The 22738-nt window shown below is 40.4% G+C and overlaps 1 protein-coding gene and 1 long non-coding RNA gene across 4 annotated transcripts in view; one reads left to right on the top strand and one right to left on the bottom strand.

The window, feature by feature from the left end:
* Positions 1–22738, top strand: part of CADM2 (cell adhesion molecule 2) — a 1670972-nt gene that overhangs the window by 865342 nt on the left and 782892 nt on the right. For 2 of the 3 annotated variants that reach the window (XM_085623021.1, XM_085623019.1), the window contains exon 2: positions 12286–12312. The exons of the other annotated variant lie outside the window; for it this stretch is intronic. In XM_085623021.1, coding sequence (XP_085479147.1) covers positions 12286–12312 — 27 coding nt within the window. The remainder of the gene's footprint in view (positions 1–12285; positions 12313–22738) is intronic. 3 annotated transcript variants of the gene reach the window in all.
* The window catches only part of LOC146805725 (uncharacterized), a 202449-nt gene that overhangs the window by 127711 nt on the left and 52000 nt on the right, over positions 1–22738 (bottom strand). The gene's annotated exons all lie outside the window — the stretch shown is intronic.

Here is a 22738-nt window from a genome sequence, read left to right as displayed (position 1 = left end):
GTGCCCTTATCCTTTGACTTTCTTTCATTAACATTCAGATTCCCACTAATGCTGTGTTTTTCCACTGCTAGCAATTCCCAGCAGTTGTCCCACGAACCCTTTACCTCTGCATAAGGGCTTTTGAATGGCTTCTTTCCACTAGTGTGCTGTTTTTTCGTGCATATTGCTTGTTTACTATGAACATTTGCATGCCTCACCCGGGTTCCTTAATGATATGGACATTTAATGTAGAAATTATGGAATTTAAACGAGGTGTGTTTACATTTCAAACACCGTAATAATGAGAACATGGTGACAATATATGAATATATGAAATATAACCTGTGCGGAAGCGAAATCAACAAATATGCTGGAAATGCACTTTCAACAGACGCAACTTTCATTTTGTATTTGCTTTGGGTGCGTACCATGTTTGGAGGCGCGAGGTACTTTTGAGGATTAGTCACAATTTTCATGATGGTGCTTTAAATAAGTATTCACTACCGAAAGGTTCCAGTCAACAGAGGGAGGCAGGTCGGACATCTTGGATGCGAGCGCCAAGAAATGCAAGATAGGGGTTTGCGTCGCAAAAAGATGAGAGGGGAGGATGCCTCTTGGGGTAGGCCAATGGGATTTCCATTTCAATTGGCAGAGCCTCATAGTTTGGCCTTTTGATATGAAGAAACACAAAACTGGGTTTCGTTGTCTGATGTTTGTGCAGCTCAACACATCAGGCTATTTAATGTATGTGGAGACAATATTGCATGCTGCATATCACTGCTTTGGGCGGTTTGAGGACCCATTTCCTTGCTGCAGTCAAACTTTCAACTCTCACTGATATGTGATCGCAGTTAAATCTACTCTTACTTACTAGCATCTTTGTTTTGCCTTGCATGAGATGATTATGCATTACACACTTTGATGACTACCCCTTCAACTCACGTTTTTTTCTGAATGATTACATTTTCTTTTCTTCGTCTTCCATTTGTACTGTAAAGCGCAAACATTTTAACTATTTATACAATATTCTTGTGAAAAGGTTATTGTATTTTTTAAAACACATATCGTGATGTCTTAGCTTTCAGCACTGTTCAAGCTTGCAAAATTAGAGGCAATGTGGGTGTTTATATTTAGGCTGAGTGATCGTCCTTATAGTTCCTATATAAAACACTAGTCAGTTGCTGCCCCCACAATAAAGAGGTGGTGGGGTGGGGTGGGGCAGCGTGAGAGCGGAAGCACACCCGATGGGTTAGGTGGAGTTACAAAAAAAAACTTTACAAAAAAAAAAACTCCTGGAGGTGCTGCCCGCCTCCCGCATCGCTCCTCGTCCTTCCTGGTCCCAGTGAAGCACTGGGGCCGTGTCACAGACTCCCTGCAATCCCCATGTAGCTCTCATATGAGAGCAGCGCAGGGATTGGTCGGAGTGGGCTGGAAAGACACTCTGCTCAGACCAGGGAGTCTTTGGGGGTTTTCCCAGCCCGGCTTCTGAATGCAGTCGGACTAGAGAAACCTAATTGCGCATGTGTGTTTTGGTCAGCCTGAACCATATGTCCAAACACATATGTGCACTTAGGGATTGCACTTAGCATTCCTCCTCCCCATGCCCCGCCCCGCCCCTCCCAGTGCAATCTGGCTCAAAGCCGGCAAATGAAAAATAAAACAATCACATTGTTTTATTTTTCAGTTGCTGGCTCTCCTCCGCCATTGCGGAGGAGCCACCGCTGACACTAGTTTGTAATTGCTAAGGTTGAATTCACCTACCATAACTATCAATGGTGCAGCAGGTACAGTGGCACTATTGCCCAGGGGCTGGAGGAGCCCACTGCACCCCAATTATAGCTAGTTTTTATTAGCATACTGGGGAATCCGGTCCCATTTTAGTTGTTTGCAATAGTGCTCATGGCTCCCTTGCTACGCCATTGCCTGTCATTAAATGCAAATCTAAGCCTTCACTTTGGCCATCTTGAATTTCAAAAAAGATGAGAGTATTGCTGGCATGACCGCCGGCGTTTTTGGTCACTGCTGTGGTAAAACTTTCCTCATGCCTCATTAGATTGGTGTCTAGTGTCAACCATTTGAGAGGAATCTGAGTCCAATTCTAGATATGGCCGCACTCATGAGGAGCATTAAACTAGTATGGTGTATGCAGCCTCTAGTTCAATGGGTGCACTATGGGAATCTTTTCATGTGATGGCAGCGTGCTGCCAGAATCAATGCATACGTATGTTGTATCTATTTTTTGGGCAAGATGCTGGACACAACTTGTGTAAGAAATAGTGTTGTGAATTGTGATCACGGTGTGTGAGAGTATGTGTGAGTGAGTGAGAGAGAGAGAGAGAGAGAGAGAGAGAGAGAGAGAGAGAGAGAGAGAGACTGTATCAAAGTATTCAGTGCAGATGATATATAATGAACTTCAAGGGCATAAATCAAGTCAAATACTAAACTAGGTAGAATGGTTAAAAACTGTATACAGTTCATATAATATATGATACAAATATAAAAAAAAACTCAGAATAAAAATGAGCCAAAAATACCTAATATATCTACAGTTCGAATTACGTTCAAACATTTGATTACATTTCAAAGTAAATTGAACGGTTCCACCCATTGAAGTATCCGAATGAAGCTCTCCCCAGCCTCCATCTCCTCCAATGCAGTCCTAATAGAGACTTATTCAAACAATCATCTCCCACTTAACCACCTCGGAACTTTCCCTCGTCCCTCTTATGAATCGAGTGACCCGTGGGTTGAAGTAGCGCTTGGCAGGTAGAGTTTAACAGGTGAAGAAATGTGTATTCTTTTTTTAATGCCTCTCAGCAGATCCTCGGGTACATTGTGTTTCATGTTTCAAAACTGTTTATGGACAATTTGTATTATGCATGTGACTTGAGTGATGGTCTCTTCAGCCAAAACCACCTATGTATTTTGCATGTTTTTTTGCAATTCCATATCACAAGATAGACAATTGAGTTTTAAATACCATTATACACACTGCCTCTATGTAAAGCAGCAGAGGCTGCTTGGAATTTCGTACATTTTAAAACCACATGCTATGTTTCAGAAACTGGTGGGGCATATATAGCCATCACTTCCACTCTCTGTGTCTATACCCTGGGAAACTGCGCAGTGGTCCTACACAACAAGGAATTGCTGACACTCTGAAAGCTAAATGCATTTGACTTCAGCCAATAACAACCTGATGCTGTTACTTGAGTACTCTTGCAACAATCCAGACCCTATGAACCAGTCACAAACCATGTAAGAGAGGCTTCCATAATTAGGGATGATGTCGGCTATCAGCACAGTAGCCTCTTTTACATGGTTTGTGACTGGTTCATAGGGTCTGGATTGTTGCAAGAGTACTCAAGTCACAGCATCAGGTTGTTATTGGCTGAAGTCAAATGCATTTAGTTTTCAGAGAGTCAGCAATTCCTTGTTGTGTAGGAAATAATAGAAGAAAACAGAAGAACCGAATTTCTGACACAGTTGTGTATATTAGCCAACTCATCTAGATACAAATTCCTACAAAACTGTGGGCACTGTAAAGTTTTTGTAATTAGCTGGCAGTAAAAATGTCATATTATGTCAGGGTATCAGACACAGTGAGTTAGTCTGTGGTTTTGCTGTTTGTGAGAACATTTTAGCAACAATAATAATAATAATATAGCAACAATAATAATTAAAATAACGATAACAATACTACTATTACTACTACTACTACTAATAACTGTTTGTTCATATACCACTTATGCCAATTCTAAGTGATGGTGTTAATTTTTCCAAATGTAATGATACTCGGGGGCAGATTGACCACTTTTTTACACAGCGCAATGCAACAGCCGCAAATGCTGAGCTGCGGGAAAAAGAGAGAGGAAGAGAACACAAAATTGACTGAAATATGGGTCTTTTCTCCCCTTTCCCTAGTGCCGGTGCTGAAATAAGCTGCCATGCACTACAGTGCTACGGTGTGTCCATGTGTCTAGAATAAGTTTTGTATGGCAGGGCACCCTTCAAGTACAAAATACTATGCATAGACTGACTTAAACCATTTTCCCTCTTTGTCTGTGTGCTGTACAGTGCAGCACACATACAAAAGAAGGAGAAATTAATGCATTTCTCCTTCATTGCACCTACTGCAAATGGGCACAGTTTGCTGATGCTAAACCCTGTCTACTTTATTTAGTAAATCGGGTTGAGCGTCAGAAACCTTGGGTGGTTGCACGGAAACACCCATACCCCACCCGTGGTATGCCCCACTGGTGGTAAGTAATGCAAAGCAGCACTACATGGTGTTTTGCGTTACTTTCACGTTATTTCCAGTGCTAAACAAGTTTAGCACTGGAAAGTAAATTGGGAAAAAAAGATTTCACGCTGATGTGCATCACTTTTGTGACTCAAACATGGTGTATATTCTTAGTAAATTTCCCCTAAGTTTCCCAACCCAAATAGATGGACGGCTGAGTTGGACTTACAGGATTTAAACACCTGTTCTTCATTTTACAGCAGATGTCAGCAGCTAGTAGTTGGCTCACAAGGCAACTAAAGAAGGTATATATTTGGAAGATGATTTATGTGTCAGCTATACCAGTAGTGAGTTTGCAAACTATTTTAAAAACATCTTTGCTCTTGTTTGGTAGAGCTGGTAGTCGAGATGATCTAGCGTCTTGTCCGATGATGTGAACCCTTTCTCTATGTGACACCTTGAGTCAGTGCAAATGCATGTTATGCACTTTTGACCCTTTTAGTGTGGGTGTCGGACACTGGCAGACACCTGCACTACCTCCCCAATGAATCTGTCGGTCATTGGACGACACCTGGGAGGAATATAAAGGGATTTCTTTACAATATTTTAATCTCGGTCGGATCTGGAAGAGCTTCCCAAGCAGCCTGAGGTTTTTGTTTCCATTTAGTGCAATAACGATCGGAGAACAGGGCACCCCATAGGAAGGGGAACTCCAAGGAGAGATCCACCAACTAGACACCAGGGATTTTGGTGGAGTGGCCCATTGGGCAAGGGTTTGTGCTACTCTATGCTAGATCAGTCTTTCTGCCCCACAGGGGCAGATAGGGGCATTACCCCTGATTTGCCCTCAGGGAGCAGAAAGCCCACTAGAAACCATGGTCTTTTTTTAAAATATAAGCCTGGGGGCTGCCCACTCTGGGCATGGCCATGCCTCCACCCAGCAAAAATATTGTGACAGTCTTTCTGCCCCCCGTGAGGGTTTGATGCAGGTGATTGCCCCCAGTTACCCTTCCGGGGTCAGTCAGAAAGCCCACTAGACACCCAGAGAATGTTTTTTTATAGGGGTGGGGTCTGCCCACTATGGCCATGGCCATGCCGCACCCTAACAAGAAGAAAGAAAGTCTTTCTGCCCCTCCAATTGGAAAGGAAATAAGTAATCATCCCTGGTTTGCCCCCCCCCTCCCGTGGGGACAGAAAGCCCACTAGACACTGGGGTCTCTTCGTAAAATAAATAGAGATGTAGGGGCTTTCCACTATTGGCATGGCCATACACCCACCCCCCCCCCCCATAGTACCATGTACTATTTTTAAGGGATGGGGGCTGCTCACCATGTGGATGGCCATGCCCACCCCAACATGAAGCCAGACAATCTTTCTGCTCCCCTCAGGGGCACATTGAAGCAATTTACTCAATTTGCCCCTCCCAAGGGCAACAAGCCTCCTAGACACCAGGGACTACATATATGCAGTATTTGTTTTTTGGGGAGAGCAGCTCCCCTAATCTTGGGCCCATACTCTCCCCCACTTCGCAGACCAATAGAATTTCTCCTGGGGGTCCATAGTGTAGTCGCCCCCAATTTGCCCACGGAATGCAGAAAGCCCACTAAATACCAAGCATTTAAGAAAGGAGCCACCCAAGCAAAAGGAGGGTATAGCCTACACTAGCATCGAGCCATTTCCCCTACCCAGAAGGGAGAATAGTGTCTTTCTGCCCCCCGTGGGCAAGTAGGAGGTTTGTCCCAGTTGGAAAGATTGCCTCGGGGGTAGAAAGTCCAATTGAAACAATGGATTTTGCCCTTGTGACAAAAGAAAGTGGCAAAGGTGTTGCACTCTGGCATTGGTCACACCCTCACCCTAAAAAAGGAACAAACTACTCTTTTTGTCCCCCCTGGGCAGATAGGAGTTTTGCTCAATATGCCCCTGGGGGCCAGAAAGCCAACTTTGCAGCAGGAATATCTTTTTTTATCAAACAATGTGGTGGGTCTGGCCATCCTAACATCTGTCCCACCCTCACCACTAAAGCATCTATCTGTTCCCCCACAGACTAACATCCCATCCAAATGGCAAACGAGAGGACATTTGATTCCTTTGGATGTCAAGTTTTAAATATGGGCCCGGAGAGTGTTGATAACTCCCAATATTATATCAAGTGCAATGGGGAATGGCTGCATTTGTTGGGCTTGGGTAGGCTGCCTCCCGAGAAAACCTACCTGACCCAGAAATTTCTGAAAACTAGAATTGGGGTGGTGTGCTTCATGTGACTCCCCCATAATATTCGTACCCACAATGCACTGTCCCCAATGCCAGAACCTCAACATTCCAGGTTTCTAAAAACTCAGATAAAAATAAAAACTGCATTATCACAGTCAAATGCTGAAGAATCTCTTCAATAAAGTGATCCATAATTCGATATGGCCAGTCAGTTCATCAGGCTGTGCTCTCTATCGCCAGAAGGAGTTCATTTGCAATTTTAGGACTTCTGCTACAAATAATTGAAATTCCATCCAGGGCTTTTGCCTTCCCTTAAAACGGTTCTCTGCATTTTCTGGAGTGGGCGGGTGTTCAGAGTTGTATTTTCTGTAAAAGGTAACAAACTCATAGACTATGGCAATGTATTTGAAAATTAAGCTAACCTTACAACCTGTCTACTGCTGTTTTATCCCATTTGTCCCAGAAGCAGAGGGAATAATTCAGCATAAAATAATGTGAAAAATGACGAGTGGGTGTTCCACCATAATATTGTTTCCAAAATATCAATTGACACAAATGTTGTGTCAAAAATATTGTGAAGTCAAGATTATCATGAGAAAGTATATTGTAGATAAGGATATCATTTTTGTAAGTACTTCATATAATTTTTTAAAATATGATTGTGCATTCAATAACTGTAAATATTTTGTTGTGCTTTAGGTCGGTGGCTCAGAAATCGCAATTTGGATGCAACCGCCCATAGGGTGGTTACAAAACTCCACTTCATCATGGCAGCTTGTGCGGCGGGCAGAAAGGCCCACAGCATAAGCTGCTATAGTGAAATGGATGTTTGTGAACATACCTGCACTGTGTGGCAGGCCCCTCATGGGGCCTGCCACACGGTACAGAGAAGTTTAGATGGCCTCCACAGCCGCGCACAGGGAAAGGGGGCCCTGCTAGGGGCCCCAAAGTCATTTTCCATACAGCCTTTCCATGTTGGAAAGGCTGATATGGAAAGGCTGTCGTAAAATTACATCACAATCCCGACGGCGCAGCCCCCTTTATTAGGGGATTATAGTGTACTTTCGACGCACCAATGGGCTCCTTGAGCCGGTCAGAAGTGCTGCAGATGGTTACTCCACCCAATACCTCCACCCGCCGCATCGTAATACAGTGGGCGGACTGCAAGGGTAGATGTTAGTGCATTTATGATTTTATCATGGTTTAGTGTGTTTCTGTACTATTAATTTTAGAATATTATTCATGTAAATGAATGTGTATTAATTATTTTTAGTATTTTTTTGTTTCTGTGGATGTTGAATATCTAGTGTAATATGACTTGACATGTTTTGAATCAATTGCTGTTATGTTTTGATTAGGTCACTTTCCCTATATACATATAAAATAATACATATTTATATACTCATTGAAATACTTCTGTTTATTTATTTTGCCTATATTTAGGTCTTTTGATTTTTAATTTTGGAATAGGAATAGTAAATCTGAGCCTCCCAAACACCAACACATTCCCCACTCTAGCTTGTGTTGGAGTGGGAATAGTAAATGTAACCCCTCCAAAATCCAGCTCTTTCCTTACTATTTTTTATATTGGAATGATAATAGTAAATCTAACCCCCTCTTTCCCTAATGCTGCTGAGGTTGGAATAGTAAATTTGCCTCCTCCAAGTTAAAATTTAAATTTAGTTTGTTTTAACATTTTAACATATGTATTTAGTGGTTTAATCTTATAACCATTTTAATTTGAATTAAGGTTTTATTATATTTTGGAATCATATTTTTTATTTATTTTTTAATAGTAAGAATGTTATTATGTTTTGTATATTTTAAATATGTAGTGTTTGCAAAATAATATGAAATACTATTAGAATTTTTATTTTGTTTATTTAGTCATTGCATATATTAAGAAATAATTTACTTATTTTGCTTTTATTTTGATGTTCATGTTTTTAAGTTATAATAATGTTTATATTTTTTTAATTGTATTTTAAATGTATTTTTCGAAGTGAATCAAAGTTTTTATGCTTCAAATTTGATATACTGATCTTTTTTATGTCAATATTTTGTTCTATTTTTTTGTAGTACCTATTTTTTGCTGTTCATTCAAAGTATGCAATGGTGATATTTGAGTCTAATATTTTTGGCAATATTTTGAATCACACTATGGTTGCTGACAATATTCTATCATGCAATTTTGGAGTAATTATAGCACAAGTAGTGTTTCTTGGTATTTGTAGTTAAGACTGAAGAGATTGATGGAATGGTTCAATTATTTACTTTGTATCACTGGCTCCATTCCTCCTATTTACTGATTCTCTCATCATTGTGTTGTTCTGAGCAGATTGCTCCCCCACCCCGCCACTAAAATTGAAATTTTACATTTGGCAATATAGTGAATGTGTAGTATTCTCCTTGTGTTATCCCTTTGGTCACCTATCACCTCCCCCAATCCATTATTCTGCAACGTATGACATTCTGCTTTTTTATGTTTTTATGAACAGCATTTCCAGTAGAAATACTGCATTATAGAACAACATTGGAATATTTTGAATGGGATTTCATTATGTTCCTTTTTTTATCTTTGCCCTGCAGGGTTCCCTAGTCCCCAATCCTATGCAGGCCTTTTACCTATTAAATTGGTTTCACCACATTTCCTCCATTGACAAAGTGCTTCTCTGTCGCCTCACAGTGTCAGCATTCAACACAGTGATTTATGTGACTGGCCCTGGCAACTTTAAACAGAAAATGAGGCCCAAAGTCGCCTGCAGCTCCTTATGCACAACCCCCGTTGTTTTTTGTCCCAGTGTATAGACGCATCTCAGTGGGCGACTGAGCTGTCGCTGAGAACCACTATTGATCACACAGGGTTGGTGTAGTCTTGGAAACCTCATCCAAAGCTAATATCCAGGGTAATAAACCATCTTTAATTCAATCAATCGTTTTCCTTCCTGTGCCTTAAAATAGTCTGTGCTCTGAGCTCCTCTGGTTTTCATTATTCATTTGTGCATCAACTGATGTTGCTTTTTGTATTTTTTCTGAGCTGCATGGATAATTGCACGTTTGCAGTTGTCCATATATAAATTGCTAACACATTTGAAATGGTTGACTGAAACTTTATTAACATTATTTTTTATTGTGATGCCCTGTCTGCTTCTAGGCGCATGCTTCTCGAATTTGTTTGTCGAGGGAAAACAGTGTTGGGCGCGTTTGGCTAATTTAACCGCAGTCCTAGCAGATCTAATGAAGACGAGTTTGGCATTCGATGAACGTTCATGTAGTCCACGCATTTTAGGAGGAAATTGACACTTTATTTGTGTATGCAGGCATATTTCTTTATCCTTCGCATTCAAATGCAGTACAGTAATTTATGAAAATAGGATACCAGAACCAAAATCCTGTTTATGAGGCATCACTCTCCTAAAGAATTCTAAATCAAATCAATCTGTACCACTAGTCATAGATGGATAGCAAATAAAAATGTATTTAGCATTACTTAATCTTGCTTTATTTTGTCATCTTTTTTTCAAGCTTGTTTTTTATTTCCATTTTATTATATAGCAGGGCAAGGATACTATGACATAAAAAGTAATTATTACATTTATAGCATATAGAGATTAACATTAATTTCTAGAATGATAAAGTCTTCTGACTCCATTTGAGGCCTGGGTGAAAATGAGCTACTCTAATGTCTCAAAGCTACTGCAATCCAAATATTAACACCTAGGTCCACATATCAATGGTGTGTTGACACATCGCATCAGCAAGTCCAGGCCCAGAATTACAGAAGTCAGGCTATTTAGTAATTCGGGGATGCAGAATTACTTCAAGATTACAAGATTGGGGAAATGCTATGGACATTTGAATTCATTCATTCACCCATTTCTGTTGGCTTGCCCGCATTTGGTGCTGTTTTCTGTGAGCGTATTCCACCAGGTTCTACCTGGCAAAACAAATCCAGAGGAACACCAGTGGCTGCAGTATTACTCCATATCTCAGAATCATATGGGCATATATATGGTCCCTTCGGCTCCCGTAGCATCGCTGTTTGTGATGCTCTGGCGTGGCAAACCACCAAATCATATTTATGAGACTAAGTACACCACTCTGCATGGCTTTGAATGGCCTCATAGATATGAAGTAAGGCAAGGCAGCGCAAATCACTGTGTTGCCTTACTCTGTTCTAGGGAGGTGCTCAAATGCAACACCCATGTATTTTGATGCTTCCCAGATTTACTAGAGCACGTAAACCTGGGGATGCGCAAAAATCTTATGTCTCCTGAGGTGAGGAGTGACAAGCAGAAATGTCTTTATTTCTGTTCCTTTATTCCTCTCTCTACAGCACACATAGAAAGAGGAACTCACGTCAACGGATTGTTTCTGTGCAGGAAGTAGGAGAAATTTTGAAGGTTCTCCCCTCAAAAGTGTTTGGAATTTTCTGCATTCCTGCTTGGCCCTAGCTTTTATGGGGTCACAAAAGATTAGTGTCAAAACCCTTTGAGAGTGTGCTGGGCAGAGTCTTTGTGATGTGCAAATGTGGTAGATGATTGTTCCTCCCCATCATCAACTCAAAGATGGCTCATCTTGGCAGCTACTATTTCCCTTTGTCTCACTGCTTGGGGGCAACACAAAGACCAACTACCAGCTACTCCTAGTTCTGTGACTCTGGATACAGTCTGCAGGCACTAAATAGTTGGGACAAGAAAGTGCCAACTTTCTAAAAGTGGCATTTTTAGAATGGTGACATAAAATCAAACTTTATCATTAAAGAGGCTTTCAAATTACAATTCTTTAGACATCCAACTCGATATTCTGACCTGCTCCCAATTGAAAGTTATCACTTATTTAAAGTAATAAGTTAACCTAATGTCATCCTTTTTGAGGCAGGCCTTGCAGTAGTGAAAACAAATTTAAGAGTTGTTCACTATCAGGACATGTAAAAGCGAAAAAAACATGTCCAACTTTTTAAATATACTGCCACCTTCCTTATAAGCTGTTTAGGGCCTTTCTTTAGGTATTAAAAAGGAAGGTTTAGGTCTGGCAAAAGTTTTTTTTTGCCACATGGAAATGATAGTGTAAACTGCACACATAGGCTGCAATGACAGGCCTGATAAATATATTAAAAGCTACTTAAAACGGTGGCTTAATAAGTGCTGTAGGCCCACTAGTTGCATTTAATCTTACAGGCACTGGATACATGCACAAACACGTTTCTAGGGACTTACAAGTAAAATAAATGTGCCAATTGGGTGTGAATGAATTTCCCCATGCTAAAAGGAGAAAGCATTGTTGCACTGGTTAGATTGTATCAGCAAATATTCTCGCCTCTGTTTCAGCAGTTTGACTATTTATTTATTTTATGTTTTTTTTTACCACGGATAAAACAGTAGCAAGAAAGGGTTTTAACTGTTACCTGCTGTCTGTGTAATCTTTGGTAGCAAAGTAATTCAACATCCATAGTGATATTGACAATTATTGATCATAGGGTGAGTCCAGTGTGGGAGCATTCTGAGTGAAACTGTCTTAGGCGACATTTTGAGGTTGCTTGAAAAACTTGGATTGGATGTGCTACTTATGATTAATGGTAAATGGTTTTACCGCGCTTCGTGCCTAGCCTGCAAAGAATGTTTGTCATACACTAACTAAATTTGAAGCACATATCGTCTGTCTTTACAGCATCTTAGGTCAGTAGAAGCTGTACACCTCTCAAACAAATTGTTCAAATCATCTTAAAAATTGTTTTTCTTAGCTCAGAATCAATAGTGATAAAGTTTCTCTCTATACTCACCGAATCCGATCATTTGTCTAATCTGTCTCTGTCTGTTTCTTCTCCTTCTGCAATCTTACCTCTGTGCCAGTGGCTGCTACCAAGAGCAAAGTTAAAGGTGAGCCCCCATTTTCCTTCTTAAAAACATAAAATGGTATGGAGCCAGGAAGCAAATGGTATTTTATTAAGAAGAAATCATGTCATCCTACGACCTGTCATAAATCATCCGCTCCGCTTCCGTCACTTCCCTATGCATGTCAGTGTCAAACACTTTATGTCCTATATATTGCGAAAACCTCATTAAAACAGCGAGTCCCTACAGTCTAGCTCGTCCAGGAGGCTGCATTGCTTGAAGTACAGCGGTGTGTTTTATCATGGAATGTCTATCTTAATAGCAGATATTTTGTGCCATGAAAGTTTTTTTATGAGCTAATAAAAACTACTTTGATGATAGACGCCATCAGTTGCTGATCAGTTACACACTTTCACCACAAGTGCATAGTCTTCCAGGAAAACAAATGCCCGGTGCAGACCTTTTCCCATTTTACCAAGTTTTTGAAGTGGAAATGGTTGAAAACGTCTTGGCCTCCAAACAAAGTGTGTTTTTTTGCAATAAGGCATTGGTTGGTGGAACAGTGTGCTTCAAGAAGCAGATAATGTGACTGTGTGACAGCTCTTGTTTATTTGATATAAAATGGATGGCTATTTCGCTATTCTACATGTCGCTTTGTAAAAATAAATCATCTGGTGTTCTAAATCATCAGTCGAGTCAAAACATAGATTGATGGCCTTCTTCATCAATAACCGAGCTATTTGGCACTCTTCTGTAAAGTGATTGGTTCTAAGGACAGAACTACTCGGTGACATCTATAGTAGGATGCACCCAGTTGAAGCCCTGCATTTATAGCTACTTGGAAGCACTAGGAATATGTCTGCAACAGATGTGCAGCATAAAATGTGTACATTTTGCTCTGTGTTTACGTGCTGCGACAGCATGACCATGGCATTCAGTATGCTGTGTAACCCATGAAATGACAATCATGGATAGATCTGCAAGGGCACTCAAGTGGACCAGACAACAACTCTTCTAAACTGCATGTCCTTTATTATTTTGTCAGATATGCCTCTTTTTCAGATGCTGTGCTCTATAACCTTTGTTGCATGACCCATTGAAAGGTGAGGCTTCTGCTGATGGATCCACCAGAATCATGTCCTCCTGAAGAAGATAGAGAAACCTATCAATGGTGCCTGTCGCACCATTTCAGACTTTCCTTTTAACTTGGACATCTTGTGGAACATGGGGGCGCTTTTTCTATTTGAGTTGCTGATTTCAGGCAGACATTAAAATGTTCCATTGCAAAGCTCTTGTAGAGTTAAAGAGATACAAATGTGTCATTCAAAAGCTCTTGTAAGGCAGAATAGGTTTCTGTAAATACTCAAAGGTGATAGCAACATCATATGTCATGCCCTGGGCCATGAACCCAATACATCTACTAGCTTTGAGAGAAAGAACTTGGCAGTAGGATTAACTTGTGGTTCTCAAATCAATATATTGATGTAGAAATTACTTTTGTATGCACTTTCTTTTTCCTTAAAGACATTTATTATTCTAATCTAACTCAGTATGACCAATTCATATTAAATTGTACACCATTTAGTTATTAAAATTTGCATGGTGCTACATTAAACATCCTGTAATCAAGTAAAAGAAAATCAACTTTAAAAAATCTTAGAAATTGGTTCTCTAGTTTGCAGAGGTTTGCACCCTGTCCAAGTAGGGACGACAATCCTAGTCTGGGTAGGTGAGAGACACAAACTAAATTAACTTGTGCTCACCCTCCGGTAGCTTGGCACAGAGCAGTCAAGCTTAACTTAGTAGGCAATATGTAAAGTATTTGTGCAAAACGTAAATTACAGTAACACAGTGAAAACATCACAAAAATCTCCACACCAGTTTAGATACATAAAGAATATGTATCTGAGTAAAGAAAGACCAAAATGACAAAAATGCAATTAGTAAAAGTCGAGATATGATTTTTTAAATATGAAATCCAAAAACAATGCTTAGAAGTCAATAGCGCTTAAAGGTTACTTGAGGTCGTGCTAGACCGGGCTAAATCCAAAGTTTAGGTGGACCGCGATGGAGGGCAGGCTAGCTACAGGACTCCGACAGGTCCTGGTGAGGAAATACCTGGACTGGAGCCAGTGTCAACATCGAGAGCCGAATGCATCATCGTCAAGCTGTGCAAAGGGGTTCCCACGTCGCCACCGAGCTCCGTAAAACTGCAGGTAGTTGGGCAGTAGGATCCCTGTCAACACCGAGAGACAGATGTGTCGATGTTGAGCTGCGCGCAATGGTTCTTGCATCATCGTCAAGCTCCATTGAACTGCAGGTGCAGCGTCATCGTGGAGCGGCACGGACGGTAGGATTAGTGTACTTTTTGAGCTACGTCGATGCTGGAAGTGCTGTCATCGAGTATTCACTGCTTTGGCACCAAATGGCGATGCATCGGTGTTGATCAGCTCTTGGTCGCAGATGCGTTGAATTAAAAAACGCTGCCAAAACCCACTTCTGAGACCCAGGACTGGAGGAGGGCACCTCAGGCAAGGGTAGGTCTCAGAGATGGCAGAGTCCAGCAGCTTGAGCAAGGTTGAAAGTAGACTTTGATGGCCCTCAGACTACAAGAATAGGAGGCAAATCAGCAAACCCTTGGAGAACCTGGGTGCTAGGCTGTAGAGCCCTTCTCACTTACCAGGCAATAAGCGGCAGGCAGCAGGTCAACACAGCAAGGCAAGTAGCAATGTGGCATACCTTCCTGTCGCATAGCAATCAGCAGGCAGCTGGCCAACACAGCAATGCCCTTAGCAAAGTGGCACTCCCTTCTACAGTACAGCAGCTCTTCTCCTAGCAGAATGTCCTTGGTTCCAGCAAAGTTTTGATTTGGGGGTGTCAGGGGTCCAGTACTTATACCCAAATGTGCCTTTGAAGTGGGAGGGCCTTCAAAGAGACCTCTGAAGATTGCACGGCCCCTGCCTTTTCTGCCCTGGCTCTAGACTCACTACAGGGGGATATGCAGCTCTTTTCGTGGGGACAGGCACAGCTCTATTAAGGTGCAAGTGTCAGCTCCTCCCTCCCAATCTACCTCAGGAAAGCCCATCAGCCTGGTGATGGTCCATCAGGATCCAAATTTCACAGCCCAGCTCCCTTTGTGTGTGACTGTATAGACGGAATGCACAAAGCCCAGCTGTCACCCATGCCATACGTCTATACAGAGACAGGCAGGGGAACAGAATGGTTAACGTATGAAGATGGCAACTTTATAAAAGTGACATTTTCAGACTTACAATTTAAAATTTGACTTCATCAAAGGTTGTGATTTTAAATTTTGAGTCCACAGACACCAAACTCCAAATGTTATCTTTTCCCAATTGCAAATTACATGTAAAAGATGTTTGAATGCAATCCCAATGTTAACCTATGTGAGAGATGGCCGTGCAGTAGTGAAAAACAAATTAAGCAGTTTTTCACTACCAGGACATGTAAAACTCAAACGTACATGTCCTACCTTGAAAACACTACAACCTGCCCTTTGATCTGCCTAAGGCCTACCTTAGGGGTGACTTATATCTAACACAAATGGGCAGGTTTGGGCCTGGCAAGTAGGTTGACTTTCCAAGTTGAAAAGGCAGTTTAAATGTCACCTACAGGCTCTGCACTGGCAGGCTTGAGCCATGTTTAAAGGGCTACTGAGTGGGTGGCCAAATCAGTGCTGCAGTCCCACTAGTAGCATTTTATTTACAGGCACAGGCCCTGGGCACATTTAGTGCACTTTACTAGGGGCTTACACGGAAATTAAATATGCTAGTTGTGGATTAGCCTGTGATATCATGTTTTGAGAACAGAGCATATGCACCTTAGCACTGGTTGGCAATTGTAAAGTGCTCAGAATCCTAAAGGCAGCCACAATTAAGTCAGTAAAACAGTAGATCAGAAGGGGAAAAGTCTGGGGAAATCACACCAAGGATGCCAGGTCTAACAAAAGACAATAGAATTTCTTCAATCTGGAAAACATAAATGTAGTAAGACTAAAAGGAGAATGGAGGGTGGGTTCAAAATTATTTTGTGCGTTATTACATTTCACTAAAAATGTAATTTATAATCTGCATCAGTGTTCTAACTTTAACGACTATAATGTTTGGTAAGTGCAAAAACAAGTGGCACTTCAAAGTTAGACACAAATTTAATGAGAGGAAAGGTTTCTATAGACTTCTTTAGAATTTCCTTTACATAAGGGATATAATATAATAGGGGATCCTTGTGGTCAGTTGTTTAGGAACTATGTGCTCAGCACACCTGCTGCACTGTTTTAAGGCTAACATTAAAGTGATGTTAAGCAGATGTTAAGCAGGTTTTAAACATCAGCATCCAAAAGAATGTGGACAATGAAAGCAGATACCAGGAATCATGGTAGACCTGACATTTGTCAGATCATAAGTTGATTTAAGGAACAATGTAAATTATCTTTCAGTACACTGTCTTCTAACAGTGGGCAATGCATGAAATCCAATTATGGTCAGAATGTTTCACTGTTTTAAACGTGTGAAAAACTCTTGCATTTTGAATAAGTTACAAACTTTGCACCTTTACCTGGCTCAAATTTAAGATAAATTTCAATTATTCATGCATGAGGGGATTGTGGAATTTACAATACCCATTTAATCTGGAGATTAAGAATAAACGTGACACCAGTCTTTAGAACAAGCTCTAGTCTCACTTGGCTGATCGCAACAGGAGTTCAAGAAAATGCCTCAGTATCTTTGTTTTATATCCATCCGTTATAATCTACTAAAGCGAGTGAATGAGATTCTAGTCACGAGGAAGGCTTAAAAGGTGCTCTCAGAGCATGTGGAGCCCACAGGAGACTCTGTCTACTATCAATGTACTTTGAAAATAACTGCACAACCACAGTTGTCACATACATGTTGAGTAGATGAGAGAAAGAAAGAGCACTAGAGAACACCCCAGCTAAAGTGAATGTTTACTTAAAGCGTTGGTTCAGTAGGGATGCAATTGAGGGTAGTGCCTGATCCAAAGAACGCTTGTTGTGCCATAGACAGCTAATGGTTAAAGGTGTCAAAGTCAGCTGACAATTCCAAAATGACAGGGAAACCTCTAATGCCACCTTTGTTTTTGCATTACAAATTGTAAGGATTCCCTAGTAGTACTGTATTCATGTCCATTTCAGACACAATTAGGGCCTCAAGATGGTGTAATCAACAATTAGCTTGAGCACAAAATTAGATTCAGATTAGGTAAAACTCTCACCAACATTTGTTTAGGAAATGGCAGCCAGGAGATGGGCCTGTTGGTTTCCAGAAGGCTGGCATGTAGCAAAAGAGTACCTAGAATAGTTGCAAACATTACCCTCAAATGCCTGGGATAAAATACCAGATTGTAGTCTAAGAACATTGAAGTTAATATTCCCACACAATAAGTGTACTAGTGGAGTCTATGAGAGTTATTCCATCAGCTCCGTTCGTACAAGTGGACGGCCAGAGAGTGTGTTACCTAAGCTGATGTGCTGACAGAGGTAATATCTGAAGATTGATACTAGAAGAGCCACTCTTTAGGGTTCCCACTATAGAGAACCTTCATATTCCCAAAATGTAGTTATTCAATTTCTACTCCTTGTACAAAACAGCTGGCCATATGAGGTCAAGTCCTATTTTTGAGCATTCACATCTAGCTTTATTCAATTATTTGTCCTGTTTGTAGCACACGTACACCTAATTCGGGGTGCGGTTGGTGGAAGGCCAGAGACGATTAGTTATTTTGCTAGAGGACAAAGTAATGGAAATAAAAGATTTTGAAATGTTTTGTGAATCAAATGTAATATGTGTTAGTACAAAAGTAGAGTGGTTCTTTAATCCATGCGGTAGGTGTTATAAAAGAAACTGCTTCACCAATCGCATATTTCCCATTAATACAGTGCATTAACAGCAGGCCCTGAAATGCAGATTGCAACGCAGGTAAAGGGGTTTAACTAGAAAAGCTTTCATTTTAAATGTTAGTGTCCCAGTAAATTTTTTATGGATGATACAGATTTACTTGAATGTCAGATCAGAAGCCACTTGAGGCTTCTCGGAAGGAAAGGAGGTGGATAGAAATGCTGTTTGCAGCAGTACAGATCAGCTGCATGCAATCCCTTTAATACTTGGTGAGGAAGTTTCCATACAGTGACCACAGCCTTGGGGGTCACCGCTGGGGTAGTCACTGTGGTCGTGTAGCCTGATGGCCTGTGACAGATTACATTGTATACAGTTTTTTTTTTCGGTTAGTAAATGGAGGAGATAATACATACAGAAATCGATTCAGGCAGAGATAAATCAATCAAATAGATGCCCAAAATGTGCTACTGCCTACACTGTTTTGAGGCAAGTGCCAAATGTGACTTACCCGAAAACCTTTGTCCACTTCCCTACACCATTATCACTTGCAAATAAAAATGCGGTAGCCTACAAGCAAATTCGGAGGTTACAGTTAAAAACATATGTACAGGTTATATATCTACATTTTTGTATCAGGTAGATCTTTCAGTCATGGAATTATTTTCTGTTTGCCCCCTGAAGCACTTTAGAATGTGGTTTACCCACCATATATTCTGAAACAAATCAGTTTAATATTTATTTTGCAGCTTAGGTTAGGCCACAATAATGCAGTCATTGTTCCACCTGAAGAGAGACTGCTACTTCCGTGAGGTATGAAACCACACAGAGATGGGTCAGTCATACAGGACAGTGTTAAATAATAAACCACAACCCAAGTTTTCCCCTATTTATCATTTTGATATATCAGTCTTGTGTGACGTTGCACCCGGTAATAATGAAGTCGTGCCTTTCTGTAAATTCCTGAAAACATACTGGGCACGATAAAGGGAAGCATCAGCAATGTATTTTGGATGTGCATTGCTGGAACCAATTTTAGAGTCCTGCCTGGCTCTCAAAAACGATATTAATGAGGACCATCTATAACAATTGGGAAACTGGGTTTCACATTCCTGATCAGCTTTCACAGCTGAACTTCGCTATAAGCTTGATTGATGTAGCAAGTGATATACTAACATATTTAGTGCCCACAAGTTTCTAAGAAAGGCTCCTGTCCACAAAAGAAAGTCTGTAAAAAGTTATTAGTATGCTCAGTAAAAACATAACAAGACTTCTAAAGGTCAAAAATGTATACAAGTACATCAAAAATGAAATTTGATAGTTTAACCTCTGTGTTGCCTAAATTAGGCCTTGAGATACTGGAGTATGAATAGTCTTTGAAAGTAAGTGGTTAGAAAGAAAGGGTAAAATGAGAGTCAGAATGAGCAAGCAGTGTTATTCCCAAAAGGCAGGCCCTTTTTTAAGCCGATCAAATGTTCACCTAGGACACAACACGTTTGAACCATTTCACCACCAATAAAGTGCGATTTTATTTAAACTCACTCAAATGCAAAGGGTCAAAAGACACCTGCAGCACAGTGGGAGCAAATTTATAGGTGGATCCATACAGTTATTAAAAAGGTCCGCACTATGATAGGAGATTTAGGGGCATATTTACTAGAAACTGGCGGAGTGCGGTGTTACCCCAAAATTGGCAACGCTGTGGTCTGTCAGTTTCAAACTGCAGGAATGTGTGGTATTTACAAGAATGCTACGCACCCCTGCATTTCACCCAGCGATGGCGCTAAAGAAGCTGCCTAGTGCCAGCGCAGTCTCCCTTGTGCCATGTTGCAAGGGTGCCTACGCTGCAGGGGTGATTGCATATGTGCAGGAATGGACACCTTTCTGCACCTAAACAATCTTTACAGGCAATTTGCTGTTTTTATGTGTGCTGCAGAATGCAGCACACATGGCAAGAGCAAAATACTGCCTGCTTAGGACCAGGTATTCCCTGGCGATATTTTTGGCACTGCTCCAAACCTTGTAAATATGGGGCAGTGTCAAAAAGCAATGGGTGTTGTGGTGGAACGCCCAGTGCAACGCCCATTGCACGCCCCTTTCACACTAAGTGCTGCATGGATAGAGGCATTATTTACAAGGCGGTGTTAAGCCACATGAGTGGCTTAATGCCACCTTGTAAATAAGGCGAAGGACCTAACACCACCAGAACATCAGAAAAAGTGACGTTCTGATGGAGCTAACTCATTGTAAATATGCCCCTATGTCCTTATAAAAGCATCTCTTAAGCAAAGCTACCCCACACTCGCTTCCAGTCCAATGTGAATCAGTTGTATATCATTACACCTCTATTCACATTCTTAGAAGTCCAATGGGCAAATTCCTTACCATATTCTGACAAAACTCACATAAAACAATAGTTAATTAGCAATTTGAATAGAAACAACTCCTGTACATCATAGCACAGAAATAGTGTTTGTAAGATTTACAACTCTTACTTTATAAAAATGTAGGCAAGTAGCCTATTTGCAACTTCACTTTGGCTTGAGATTATGCTCTTTCCAATTACTACAATATACACATTTCTTTACCTTAAGATAGAATATATGTACAGTAGGGCTCATAGCTGTATTCAGAATCGTGAGGGTATGCCAATTACCAATAATAATGAGAAAGCAAGGACTGTGCAGATGTATAAAACCAGTATATAGTGCCTTACATAGTAGCTGCCTTTACTGTACGTCTCATGTTTAGTAGAATCAGTGGTGATCAGAGCACTCTGAGATTGTAAATATGCATAAGAATAAGTTTACCATATCCAGGCATGTCACGTTGAAAGCATTAATACACTGGTAATGAAGCAACTATGCAAGTCTTTTCTCCACTCTAACTTGCCTGAAGCACGAATAGTTGAGCCATTAGCATAATGAGTATAGCTTCCTCTGGTGAGTGGGTCCATGAAATACGAAAAGTTAATATATCCGTAGAATCTAGACCCACAGTACATCAAGTTTTCCTGAAGCAGAAATTTTAGAACTCCACATCCTAAGCTTGTACCCAACATTTTTTTGAATAAACAGTTTTATTAGTTTATTGCAAAAGAAAACATGAACAGTAAATAAACATACATGACCATCAAGAGTAGTAGAAACACAAAGCCTTATATTAAGCTCCTCATCATGACCAGGTATCACCCAGACCCCAACATGTGCGCAAGTGGGCCCCATTACAGCCAGGCTCCCCAACATTATTTTTGAAAATTGACTACAATCCACAAAATGGAAATCATGCATGGACAATCCCATATCAAAAAACAAAGCTATTGATAAGACCACAGAGCCATGAAAGGAGATTTTATTACACCTGGTAAAATGACATCAGCAAACAATGCTGAAGAAAAAATCAAGAGAAAATGTTGCATTTGCTATTCTCTTCCATTTAGCAAGACATGCATTCTTTCCTAAACTAATTGTGTAAAATGCACATTTACAGAGGCGATCATTGTCACAACCTTTACATATTTTAAACTGATAAAATTGTTCATAATTTAGATTCTGGACACTAATACCTAGAAAAATAATCAATATATGCGGGTATAACCAGCATAACCAGCCCATAAAAGAGAAACGTTTGGTGTCTGGATTGATTTAAAGTATTTATCTACTTTCACCCGGTCTTGTATCTCTTATCCACTGCCAATATCTTGTTTTTAGTTTGTAAGATGAGGTACTACATCGTATTTCTGGACATGGTACTATTTCATAACCATGGCACCTTATTAAGTTCTAGCACACCCAATACATCTGTGACTGTTTCTCTAAAGGGTTCTAATTTGCTTATCATCTAAAATAGTAATGGTATTTGTTGACTCTCATAAATAAAGCCCTTGGATCCCTTTTACTATGTGCACTGTTAGCCTGAAGTTCCCATTAGAGTACTAAGCAAATCTTTGCAAACTTTCATCCATTCCACTTTTCAATTAACTTAGGAAAATCCTAAAATGACTGCTCCATGACCAGCGTTTAAAATCTGCTAGAAATGTTTCTGCTACCACCTTCTCTACAGGGCTGTTATTAAATCTTAGAGTATAGCTGATGTATTTGTTAAAAAAAGTCACTGGATTTATTGAAGTGGGTTGCAAACATTTTGAAAACTTGATTCCTAGGCAATTGAAATATTCAACCTTATCAAAGGTTTACATTTTTCTGATAATGAAAAAAAAACCTTTTACTAGCATTGGTAAACCTGCAGTACGGCTAAACAGTAGATTTTGCTGCAAACCCACTACCTTTCTAAATTGTAAAGATGCATCCTAGGTGAATAATAATAATAATGGTGCTGCTTTTCATTCTAACCCTGGGGCTTGTCTTTGAAATCAACAACGTTTATTTATTACCTGATATTTCAAAGGATGTAAAAGGGTAGAAGCCAGAACATAGCCCACATGAAGGATTTGAAATATATTTGTACTTTGCTCTATTAGTCCTTTGTTTTGAAAAATGTCAGTTTGTAAACCTTTCATAATCAAGAGTAATCAGGTTCTATGTTTAGTTTTTCAATGGTGGCCCAATTGGCCCTTTACAGTTTACCTTGATAAATGG

This window comes from Triturus cristatus, chromosome 8 (genome assembly GCF_964204655.1).
Source record: "Triturus cristatus chromosome 8, aTriCri1.1, whole genome shotgun sequence".
Taxonomy (NCBI): domain Eukaryota; kingdom Metazoa; phylum Chordata; class Amphibia; order Caudata; family Salamandridae; genus Triturus; species Triturus cristatus.
The sequence above is the reverse complement of the archived record's forward strand: the minus strand, read 5'-3'. Positions and strand labels throughout refer to the sequence as shown.